The 12924-nt window shown below is 44.7% G+C and overlaps 1 protein-coding gene across 3 annotated transcripts; it reads right to left on the bottom strand.

Annotated features, from left to right (window-relative positions):
* Window positions 1-430: 430 nt before the first annotated feature.
* Window positions 431-9771, bottom strand: LOC106576108 (prosaposin receptor GPR37). Of its 3 annotated transcripts, XM_014152995.2 has the most exons (3): window positions 7880-8161; window positions 7538-7664; window positions 431-2539 (listed from the first exon to the last, which is right to left on the bottom strand). In XM_014152995.2, exons 2-3 carry the CDS (start codon window positions 7628-7630, stop codon window positions 1724-1726), a joined length of 909 nt encoding a protein of 302 aa, XP_014008470.1. In that variant the 5' UTR covers window positions 7631-7664; window positions 7880-8161; the 3' UTR covers window positions 431-1723. The 3 variants fall into 3 exon arrangements, with proteins under 3 accessions (XP_014008470.1, XP_014008468.1, XP_014008469.1); XM_014152993.2 differs by lacking the exon at window positions 7538-7664 and having other exon boundaries at window positions 7880-9771; XM_014152994.2 differs by lacking the exons at window positions 7538-7664; window positions 7880-8161 and adding an exon at window positions 8767-9764.
* Window positions 9772-12924: the final 3153 nt, after the last annotated feature.

Here is a 12924-nt window from a genome sequence, read left to right as displayed (position 1 = left end):
AGGAATACAAAGAAAGTAATACACCACTCAAAACATTTTTTTTACAGAGCTGCACTTCTGCAGTCAAGATGAAGTTATTTTTTTAATCAAAGGGACAGTTTTTTTGGCTATATAAAAAGCTATTTAGAAACCAGAAACTAGACTGATGACTGTGTGTGCTTACATCTTCTGGTATCAAATACAGACAGAGTGAACAAGATACTCACAAAGTTCAATTAAACAGTTTACAAGAATCACCGACTTCATCAAGAGTTTGAATCACAACACTGTACACTCGGCCATTTAGAACAAGTTACTGTCAGAAAAGACACAGAGACAGAGTCCCTGACTCTGACACTAACAGAAGGGCACGACAGAGTATGAAAGCGAGGAAAGGTGTTTGGCAGTGCAGAGTTGTATGCAGAAATCGACTACGACGATTACAGTAATATTAATGCGCATTAAAAGAAAACAATTACAATATGCTTGTAATGTCCTTATATTCCTCCTCCATACCCTTCCTTCTTTCCTTCTCTATATAGCTTTCCTTCACTAGAGTGATAGAGTGTGTAGTATACAGTATGTACAGTCCAGTGTGTGAGTAAGGCGTGTGTGAACTGAATCGTGAGTGCAGAGTTTGAGTGAGGGGTGACGTGAGTATGTGCGGTCCAGCCCAGTCCACTCCAGTCAAGTATTCGGAGTCCACTCCAGCCCAGCCAAGTCCCGCCCAGCCACGCCTAGTCCACTCCACTGAGTCCATTTCAGCTCAACACAGTCCAGCATAGTCTGGTCTCGAGTGTCTGGCTTTGTCCATTCATGTCTGGTCCCAGTTCAGACCACTGGGTTTGTGTACTGGGTTTGAGCACAGTATGTGTATTGGTGTTGTAGTGCAGTTGGATTGTTGTGCAGTTGTCTCGGCAGTATGGCTGTTTAGATGTTACTTGCTCCCTGCGGATGTATAGTGTGTAGTCCTGGCACTTTTTCCCTGCTTGTGTGTAGTTATATACAGTAGTTGTGTAATAGTGTAATAGTATGCTGTACAGTAGTTGTGTGGCCCTAGCACCCAGTTTGTCAGTTGTGTAGCTAACTGTGTAGTAGTTTACTGTAGTTTTGTACTGTTGGTGTACTGCTATGTAATCCAAGCAGTTTGATCCTGCTTGTGAAATGTTGTATAGTTCAATAGTTGCAAAGGTGTGCAGTCTTAGCAGTTTGACTCTGCAGGTGTGAAGTTGTACAGTTCTGTGTACTAGTATGTTTGTATAGTCCTGCAATGTGAGTAGCTGTGTAGTCATTAAAGTTCCAATGCAGCCGTTTTTATCTCAATATCATATCATTTTTGGGTAATAATTAAGTAACCTGTCAAAAAAGAAAAACAGCTTCTTAGAAAATAACAATTTCTCCAGCAAGAATTTAGCTCAGATTGTCTGGTTAATGGTCTGAGTGGGGAGGGGAAAACTGAAAACTTGCTGTTTTTGGCAGAGACGTTTGTAACTCTCTTTCTTATTGGTCTAACTAATTTACCAACTGGTGATGTCACCAGGCAGGCTAGAACTCTATCCCACCAAAACAGGCTGAATTTCAGGCGGTCTTCTCAAAAGGATCTTATACTAAAGGGGCATTACCATAATTTTCACAATTTCACAGTATTATATCAACCTCATAGTGTGGAAACATACACTGAATATAAAACACAGAAAAATCATGTTTTTGACTGCACTGGACCTTTAACAGTAGTTGTGTGGTTTTAACAGTTGGACCCTGCGGGAGTGTAGTTGCTGAGCTCTCTGCGTATGGTGCTGAAGGGCGACAGCTCCAGCTCTGTGGTACACTCATGTTCATTATCATCACTAGCCGTGCCTGAGGAGTGGGCATGGTTACAGCAGCAGCAACAACAACAGTCCAGGAAGGCCCTGCCTAGCGGGCGACATAATAACAGGAGCAACACAGGCGTCACTGCCGCCCGGCAGAACAACAACAGCTGTGACAGGAGGTGTAAGACCGCCATGGTCCGCTCCGGCACGCCCGCCGCCATGTATGCCGATACGATGTTACAGATGTTCTCCGGGACCACGCAGGCGCCGTACACGATGGCGAGCGCCACGACGGTACAGTTCATCTGACTTTCTAGGCGTATCTGCTTCTTGTTGCCGCGGACGCAGGCCTGCTCGGCGCGGCGGATCTTGCGGGCGGTGACGAGGGAACAGCCAATGGTGAAGAGCGTAGGGAGGCAGAAGTAACAGCCGAAGCACCACCAGAGCCGTGCGCCCTCGTAGGTTAGACCCAGGATGTAGAGTGTATCTGGGAGCGATGTCGAGATGCGCACCACGCAGCGCTCCATTGGGGGGTCATCTGGGAGGGCGGGGTCCTCGGTGACCAGCTGGCGGATCAAGAGCTCAGGGAGAGCCAATAGGAGAGCTCCGATCCAGATGACGGCGAGCTTGGCTGTAGTGGAGGTGCAGTTCTCGATCATCTCGTAATACATCTGGACATTGGTGGCTGCGCGGAACCGGTCAATGCACAGAGCGCACAGGGTGAACGTGGTCACACCTAGAGATGCCACCTGGGGACAAATACAGGGAGAAATGGTTAATGGTTTATCACAAAGACAAGTGGTTCATCAGAATGTTGACTCATCTGACAGTGTACACCAAATAGTCCTTTTTCATTTTACTTTCACAAAGATGACAACACAATTCATAGAAATCTCACAGAGGATTGTACTGAGTCTTTCCTTGAATTGAAAGAACGCATTAAACTGAAAATATATGCCAAATTGTAAGCCTTTCAAAGCTTAGAAAACAACTCATTCAGAACCAAGTCTCTGCTATGCCTTGGTTCGAGTCTGAAAGACTGAGGCACAGCAAGGAACCTGGAACGTATCCCTCTCCATCTGGAATCACTTTGACTGTAGTTACTACAGGGAAAACTAACTGTAGCCAGACCCAGCTGCTATGGTCTGTATGGTCCTGCTCTGTGATTACTGCTGCTGCAGTTTACTACATAAATAGTAAAGCTGTGGAGGTTTCTCTCCCTCACCCACTCCCTCTTCTCGTTACCTCACTCTCCTTCTCTCATCTCTCTCTCTCTTGTTCTCCCTCCTCTCTTGCTCTCCTTCCCCACTCCCTCCCCCCTCTCTCTTCCTCTCTTCTTCTCTCTATCTGTTAATTAGACTAGTGTTTCCCAGACGTCCCTGGGAGGCCACAGAGGCTACAGCCTTCTAAACAGTAACATCCTGCAGAGATAGAGATAGAGAGGAGAACCACACATGGACTATGGATCTCTGCCAAAGCAGCTACTGTTCTAATGAAGTAGAGCCAAAAGAGAACAACACTGGGTCAGCCATTAGAGAGACGTATGAAAGGAAAGTAAATACCTGCATGCTATTGTACAGTATGCTCCGGTAGACTTCAAAGAGATGTGACAGTGTGTAGGTATTTCTAATCCTTTTATGAGACATTTTGTTACCTTGCACCTGGTATATACTCCTGTACACTTCAAGGACCATAACTTTATTTTTTTCTGTTAATATTAAAACAGTAAAACTGGCAACAAAAAAACGAGTTGGTAAAACATTGATTTAACCAAAAACTTGGTTTATATCTTGTAAACAAGATCCCTCTTCCGTGGTGACTAATGATGACCTTCAGCCTGTGCTGGTCATACAGTGTGATTGGTTGCTTTAATTACAGCTAGAGAGGGCTTCCTGCTTCCTGAACAACCACGCACCATCGCATCTGTGTGCCAAGTGACTGCCTTCGAGCCCTACTCTGCTTTGTACACTCACACAGGTGCCAAAATTGTGAATATTTCATAGCCTGAAGACAAGTCTGGAGACAAGTCAAACTAAACACTGTTGCTTAACTGAAAGCTGTGTGTGTGTTTGTGTGTGTGTGTGTATGCGCTAGCCTAATTATTCATACAACGGCCTGACATCTTTATAATTATTAACAGGCCAATTTGGCAGACCTGACCCCTGTCATGTCTGCCTTGTCTGTGGCCATGCTCACAGTCTGTACAGCACCATTGTCTGTCCTAGTTACTTATATTGTACAGCAGGTAATAGAGACATTTCCCCTGTTGCTAGTTTAATAATGGCCCACGAATTCCCTGATTAAGCTCCTCTGAGCAGTTGCCTTCAAAACCCATGTTATTGATTGGAGTTTAATGGCGACTGAGTGACTGGGGGCCCCACGGCGGGCGGCCATGTTGGATCCTGAGCGGCTGTCATGGTAATGACTCTCATCTATTGATAAATGGTGCAATACTCACAAATGCACACACACACACACACACACACACACACACACACACACACACACACACACACACTGAGCGCATTAATAAGCTGAAGACAAAAGCTATTAAAGTTCAGTTCTGTTACAGGCTGACTGCGTCTGACCCTCCCTCTCTCCCTCCTTCCCCAGACCATAACTCCAACAGGAGAAGCCTAGGCCCTGGCTGCCACTCTGCCACGGGGGATCATCAGTCTCTCTGTACAGTCAGGGAATGGATCATCACAGAGACAAGCTAGCAGACAGGGCTAAATGTGGACCTGAGCACTCTTATGACTCCATGACGTAGCCTCTGAACTGTAACACTGATTTAATGTTCACTGTTTTAGCTCTATGTGTGATACGGTTAGCCTAGGTTACTGTTGAGATGAAGCTCATGGTAAATGTCTATTACCAAGTGGACATTACAGTTCTATTCTATTCCATTTGGTTCTACACTGGCTGTGCATACACATGATTCACACAGTTATAAATAAGTCAATATTTAATTTCTGCTTCTGTAATAATTGTGTTTGATTCTCTCTGGGTTGTGATGTTGTTTATCTCTAAGGTCATCCTCTAGCTAACAAATAGCCTGAATGGGATAATTATCACCCATCATCTACAAATACTAATTATATACACTGAATCATTAACATAAATTCCAATGAACTATCATGTATGTGCCCATCAGGAGGGACAGATAATGTGCTGTTGGATGAAGTGCATATGTGGGAGTGTGTATGAGAGTCCTTTTATTTATTTAACTAGGCAAGTCAGTTGAGAACAAATTCTTATTTACAATGACATCCTAGTGTTCCTAGGTTAGGTTAACTGCCTGTTAACAGGGGCAGAGCAACAGATGTGTACCTTGTCAGCTCAGGGATTTGAACTTGCAACCTTTCGGTTACTAGTCCAACGCTCCAACCACTAGGCTACCCGTCCTTCCCCTAACCACAGTGAGCACGTGCAGAGAGGATCACTGTGAGTAACGATCAGTGGAGGGCAGGCCATCCCACCCATCTGGAATCTCAGTACGCCCTGCTACCGTGTGTGTGTGAGAGAGGTTCTGCGCGTGTGTGTGTGAGAGAGAGAGAGAGAGAGAGAGAGCGAGAGAGAGAGAAAGAGTGCCTAGGTGTGTGTGAAATTTAGTGTGTGTTTGAGATTCTGTGCATGTGTGTCCATAAGTGAGAGAGATTGAGCCTGTGTATGTGTGTGTGATTGAGCCTGTGCAAGTGAGCGCCCACATACATGGGTGTCAGGGTGATGAATGTCTAGCTATTAACACCAATCCCAGCACAATGCAGTCCTCCACCTCCGACCTCAATGGCTCCCAGTAGAACGTCTATTCCCTGCAGCAGACTGGGATGAGTTTATCTCACTGCAGACAGCAGCACCTCAGCCTCCCAGTCTCTCTCTGTCTGAGAGTGGACAAAGCTGCTGGAGAGAACCCCTCTATGCCTATCTGAGCCTCACTGTTCACACTGAACTTATAGAAGCAATATCTTTACTATTCACTACTGGCTGTTGATATAGGCTATGCTGCAGACATTAGCCAGGGACGTGATTCACATAACAGCACTCATGACGCACAAGGGCCTCTTCCACTCAACAAATAGCCTGAATGGGATAATTATCACCAAGCCCAAACCGGACGCGCGCGTCCGCATGCGCCATCATGCGCAAATTGATTTTGTCCCCCCACACCAAACGCGATCACGACACGCAGGTTGAAATATCAAAACAAACTCTGAACCAATTATATTAACTTGGGGAAAGGTCGAAAAAACATGAAACATTCATGGCAATTTAGCTAGATGAAATGCACAAGGTCCTCTACTCCGACAATTAATACACATAAAAAGGTCAACCGAATTGTTTCTAGTAATCTCTCCTCCTTCCCGGCTTTTTCTTCTTTGGACTTTATATGGCGATTGGCATCTAACTTTCATAATAAGGTCTATTACCATAACTGACTGACTGACCTCAGTTCATCTTTCAATCACCCACGTGTGTATAACAATGAGCAGATGGCACGTGGGTATATGCTTCTATAAACCAATGAGGAGATGGCACGTTGGTATATGCTTCTATAAACCAATGAGGAGATGGGGAAGGTAGGACTTGCACCGCGTTCAGCGCCACAAATAGAACTCAATTCTATTTTAGAGCTTGGCAATGCAGACGCTCGTTAGCGCTCGCGAGCAGTGTGGGTGCAACGCTAGCATTGTGGTCAGCATGTTAGAGCTCTGCTCATCACTGGAGACTTGATTACATACATACACACACTCACATACACCACATGAGCAGGCCACAGAAGCCACGCACACACATACACACACCACAGAGAGATCCTCCCATCAGTGTCCATGTCTCAGTGGAATACTGTAGCAGCTCTCCTCCTCTCCTAGCTGTCTGTATCTAATGCATTATCGTCACCGTGTTAGCTGTGTGGTCATGTACGTGCGTACGTGTGTCTTCGTCTGTGAGTCTGTCTGACTGTGTCTGCACACACATCCGTGTGTGGGTGGGTGTGTCCTGAGTCAGTGGGCAATGCAGCCCGAGGCTTCCTCTCCTCATAGTGGAGTGTTCTCTCCCACATTCTGCCTGTGGAGTGACTTTACTCCCCACTTAATCCACATACAGTCACAGTGGGTCAGGTCAGCACTGCACTGGGCTGAGGACACGCACGGACACACACATGCACACGCACGGCCGGACGACACACACGCATGCACTGACGTATGCAGGGACTCATGGGCATGCACGCACTCACCCACATGCACGGAAACCAACCTCCACGCACGCACGCACGCACGCACGCACGCACACACACACACACACACACACACACACAAACACACTAGCCAGACGGTCTACTCACACCTTCTTCAAGCGCTCCTCACCGCACACCTAGTGCTCTACTTAGAAGTCATGTTTCTCTGCTGCAGAAACCCAAAACCATCCACCAGCAACACTAATACACTGTAAAATGAGATTAGGAGTTATGGGAATAACAAACGGGTTTTAACCCAAAGTTACAAAGTAAAGGCATGACTGCACAAAGAGAGAGAGAGAGAGAGAGAGAGAGAGAGAGAGAGAGAGAGAGAGAGAGAGAGAGAGAGAGAGAGAGAGAGAGATACAGAAGTGGGAGAAAATGAGGGAGAGAGATACAGAAGTGGGAGAAAATGAGGGAGAGAGATACAGAAGTGGGAGAAAATGAGGGAGAGATAGAGGGAAGGATTAAGTGTGTGTGTGTCATGAGGTAAGGGAGGAGGGAGAGATACCACTTCCATCCAGCAGCCAGCAGGTGTATGTAGCGATGTCACACTGGGTGTCATAATGAGTTGAGGTAACATCTGAGTTTGGTGGGAACTCATCTTGTTTATTATTGTGCCGAGGATGGCTAATCCCCTGTTAGGGTGAAATGGATTAGTGCCATGTTCACTGTGATAGACTTTTCTATCACAACTTGTTCTGAATATGACAATACTGTATTATAAATGTGTACTAGACAATGCAATACTACTTGAAATTGTGCCTATGCAAAGAGAAATGTGCAGATGCCCCTTCAGCCACCAATATAGGAGACAATCTGTAGTAGAATAGAATAGAACATAATAGAATACCTCCAGATATGGCACGATTTTACACGTGAAATCTCCCAGTAGCCAGGACTTAGTCAATTCATGGAAAATGACAAGGGGCAGACAAAAGAAGACCACTACAAAATCCCAGATGGCCAGGTTAGCTATGAGAGAGTTGGAGATGCTCTTCATATAGTAGTTCTGACACACGATGCACAGTATGGCTATGTTCCCTGCTATCCCAGCGAGGAAAATGACGGCAGAAACGCCCGTGATAGCATAAGCTCCAAAGGTTTCACTTGTCACTGGGTAAAATGGGTTTTTGATTTCGCTTCCAAAATCTGCTGTGTTGGGAGGGGTCATTGGAGTGGCATCCCAAGGGTTTTCCTCCCGGTAAGTAAACATCTCGTTTCTCCTGGTGAAGAAGTCCAGGGGTAGGTCGGTAGAGGTGAGAGCTAGGGGCTTGGGTATTGGTTCCCATGGAGAGAGAGGGGGGTCCAGCCCGCCCACTGCGCTGTGCGCCTGAGATAAAGCCATTGAGCTTTTGTTCAACACTTTTCTCCCCCTCTCCCTCTTAAACGCCTTCTTCTGCTCCTCTTTTGTGCCTCTCTTGCGTCTGTCGCTGTCCAGTTGTCCCCCGCGCTGCTGGCCCATTTCTGGGGGCTTAGTGATATTGTATCTACCTGCCGTCCCCATGGCAGCGGCTGCGCCAATCTCCCTATTCAACTTTCTCCTCTTGTGGCGGCGCACCAGGTCCCTATGTGGGGTCGCAGAGTAATCCCCCAGTGTTAGTGTTCTGTTGGATTGGTGTTGTTTTAATCCTACATGCCTATGTTTTGTTTCATCCGCAATTAAGCGCGTCCTTCTCACAGAAGTAGAATGAATCTTTTCAATCCATGTTTGAATATTCTGTTTGGAGTAGGACGTACCTGTAGCGTGTCCCCCGGGGCGAGTGCTGTTGTAAACTGTGTTTTGGGGACCTTCTCTGATGGCTGTGTGAGCGGTCCTGTGTGTTGCTGTGGCGTTAAGCCCATAATAACCCCCCGCTGTTTCTCTAGTTCGCATGTCGCCATTCTTTCTGAGAGATAAGACATGTGCATTCCCCAACAACACACACAGCGTCCTCAGCACCAGAGTCCGCATGGTCCAGATCATAGCGCAGGCAGAGATATCCTCCTCAGAAAGCCATCGTTATCTCGGTGAAGAGAAAAAGCCCCCGTTCAGTCTACACCCATAATAACAAAAATTACACTAAACTTAAACACTCAATGTAGATCCCAAACATCTTATAATGTTTGTAAACTTTTAGCTCATATCTAAATTCGGCGCACTGGGTTTGGTCTCCGCCGTGCTGTTGTTCTGTGCAAGCAGCCGCCACCTCCTGTGAGATGTATTTTGTCAAGCAGAAAGCGCCATGCCTTACCGAACTAGATATCCCTGCAAGGTCCTCATGGCACAAAATGCCGCTAGCAAACTCATATTACAGCGACAATATGGTCACATGCATCTCATCTCCATAAACAGCAGATCACCGGACTTTCCCTTGTGAGCCGAACAGGCTGCACTGGCTGTGGTTGGGTCGGGCTGAGAGTCTCACAGACTGTGCGGCGCTGATGCTGTGTGCTGCTGTGTGTTTGTTACACAGCTGCGAGCTGAGAGAGAAGAGAGGCGCGGCTCTGGCTGGCTCTCTCTGTCCACTCCGTGGAGCACAGAAGTGAGCTGGGTGTCTCGGGGAGGACTGTGGAGGAAAATGGACTCCCCTGGCGGCTAACCCTGATCTGTCAAACCGCATCTATCAGATCCTGCCTCCTGACTACCGCCGCTGGCAGCCAACCACGCCCGATGACGCGCACTCGATAAATATATTATCATCATAATTACACATAGCAATATCGGCGTATACTGACACCACCACCTCTTTCTCCATGGTTTAACAAAATATTCTGGGTTGAAACTATTCTGATGTCTATTTGTTCGATATCAGTTATTGTGCAAAACATCTGCAGTAGCCTACAGGGTATGTATACACATCCCAGCTAGCACATAAAGTTCGACAACCATATGTTTCTTAGAGCTTGGTGAGAGGGTGGTTGTCCTATGGTTGTTTTGCATACAACCTTTCTGGGAATGGTGTCGAATAGTTGCTTGGCTTTGGAGCATTCTCAGTACATTTAAGGAACTTGACAAAAAATAAATAAATGGTTTTCTTGGTATTTCATAACGTTAACAGACTGTTTCCTAAAAGTTCAAACATGATAATGTTCTAGGAACGTTCTCCAACTGGAATGTTCTCAAATTGTTCCAAGAACCTCAAGAAACAACGTTCTTCTGTCTAAATTTCAGTACTTCTGCATAACGTTTCATACAGATATTCAAATGGTTTAATTTAAAGTCATGTTCTCAAATCGTTCCCGAGATCTTTAAGAAAACTTTCCATAAAAAAAAAACTTTACTAACGTTCAGAGAATGTTCTAAGAATGTTATTTAAAAAGCATATGCATTCCGTTCTCAGCATCAACAAAACTATCTTGTTAAGTGTGTCCAAGTGTGTTGGCCGAGCCCACTAATTGGCCATTCCTGATCTTAATGAGTGTGTGTTTTCTTTGAAATGGGGTCTGTTTCAATAGACTAAAATGAACAGCTTTGTATGCATAAAAAACATTGTATGCTAGCTCCATCTTGGTGACGCAGTGCACTAATTCCATGGATAGACAACAGAAGCTTATAGGTTAAAATCTCACTGATGCCGTGTAACAATAAAAAACAAATGTGTTTGCATGATTAATGCCTAAGTATATGCAGTTCTATGTGTCTTATCTGTGCATGGAATTCTAAAAAGTTAACCTAAGCTACCAGTGTTATTAAAACATTCAGTGAAAGTTTAAAGAAAGTTATTCAAAAACCTCTAAATAACCTATAATTTCCGTTCTCAGAGCGTTTTTAAAACCTCTCAGGAAAACTTTAAAGGAACCAGAATAAAACGTTCTCAGAACCTCCCTGCAACCTAAAAATAAACATTCCCAGAACAGGCGAAATGTTCACTTCTGTTCTCAGAATGTTTAAAGAACTTTTCATTTTACTAGTCAGGTGAAACCAAATGTGAAACCAATTTGAAACCCGAAAAATATGTTCCCACAACTTCCAAGGAACCAAATGTGCAAGCTGGGATGTATACACAATTAATAGGAGACCATGATTTGTGTGCACTGCCATACCATGCATATGCATAGGCCTAATAGGATATGTATCATCCCTTAAAAATAATGCTATGAGGACGAATCATTAAATGATTTTGTCTGTGTTCATATTGGTAACCGTTTTTTAGCACATCCTCTAGCTGTCTTTTTAATTAGAGAACAGACTTGTTTGACAAGAGTTCTGACTCTGGGCTGACACATTAAATGGAAACACGTTTTTTTGAGTATATGGACAAGATGGAGCATGTCCAGGCTTGCAGAGACATTTCCTGCAGGAGGAGGGAAGACAGGAATGTTGTAACTGTTCAAACTGGCCATCCTTTTATACAAAAGGATAGATTTGGAGTAAGATAAACTTGGATTTTTCGGCAGGTACATATGCAGGATGCTACCCTCCACAGCATGGCCTTCGCTCCAGATAAAAACTCCAAACCTACAACCTAATTTTGACCAAAATTAACTGTAGAGATTACTGCTTCCAAGGTTTTCTTTTTCCAAGCTTTAAGGAGGGTGCTCTAGCAAACAAACAGAAGAGACCCGAGGACACCATCCAACCTGGAACTGAATGAGTAGTGTTTGGTCTGATGCTATTTTGAAAGCCAAGAAGAAAAAAATTCAATAAAAATAAAGTTCATTACAATGATATATTTTATTTTATGGGGACTGAATCCTGAGTTAAGGCTCCCAGGCTTGCAAGGACAGACCAGATACAAATTCAATTAGCACTAAGGTGTGAATTAAAGGGTGTGGAGGCCTTTGGGCCCAACAAGTTGCAGGAGTCTTTGAAGCATTCTTTGAAGCCCCCTCCTGCTGTTCAAAGATCATTCACTGGCATTTTCTACAAGAAATCTGCCTCTAGAAATAAAAGCTTCTCCCAAGTGGGTGTGACACTTAATCCCGTTGCCTGCTGAACTGCTGCTTGGATTCCACCTGGCGATCTGTTCACCGTCTGCCCTGGCCTGTCTCCCCCTGTCTGGTACAGGTACCTCCACCACACTCACCCCTCTCTCATGAGCTTTCGCTCACCTCCAGCACTCGCGCACTGTTGGGGAGAGTGACTCTGAACTTACAATGGCTAGCCCCAAGTCATTATATATTTTATTTTTTCTTGTTCATTTTGCTATTTTCTTATTTTTCTCATGACACCTGCATACTTTGTTGACTACAATTTATAAAACCCTCTTAGGCCTCACTCCCCCCATCTGAGATATCTACTGCAGCCCTCATCCTGAACATACAACACCCGTTCTGCCAGTCACATTCTGTTAAAGGTCCCCAAAGCACACACATCCCTGGGTCACTCCTCTTTTCAGTTCGCTGCAGGTAGAAACTGGAACGAGCTTCAACAAACACTCAAATTGGACAGTTTTATCTCCATATCTTAATTCAAAGACTCAATCATGGACACTCCTACTGACAGTTGTGGCTGCCTTGTGAAATTTATTGTTGTCTCTACCTTCTTGCCCTTTGTGCTGTTGTCTGTGCCTAATAATGTTTGTACCATGTTTTGTGCTTCTACCATGTTGTGTTGCTACCATGTTGTGGTTATGTTGTGTTGCTACCATGCTGTGTTGTCATGTGTTGCTGCCTTGCTATGTTCTTGTCTTAGGTCTCTCTTTATTTAGTGTTGTGTTGTCTCTCTTGTTGTGATGTGTGTTTTGTCCTAAATTTATATTGTATTTATTTTTTATTTTTTATCCTAGGCCCGCGTCCCCGCAGGAGGCCTTTCGCCTTTTTTTAGGCCATCATTGTAAAGAAGAATTTGTTTTTAACTGACTTGCCTAGTTAAAAAAAGGTTAAACAAAATCAAATAAAAAATATTCTCAGAGCTAAATACTGTATCATAATATTAGGAACTGATAGACTATTCAAGGATGGAGGACATTGAGA

The sequence above is a fragment of the Salmo salar genome, chromosome ssa17 (genome assembly GCF_905237065.1).
Source record: "Salmo salar chromosome ssa17, Ssal_v3.1, whole genome shotgun sequence".
NCBI lineage: Eukaryota > Metazoa > Chordata > Actinopteri > Salmoniformes > Salmonidae > Salmo > Salmo salar.
The sequence above is the reverse complement of the archived record's forward strand: the minus strand, read 5'-3'. Positions and strand labels throughout refer to the sequence as shown.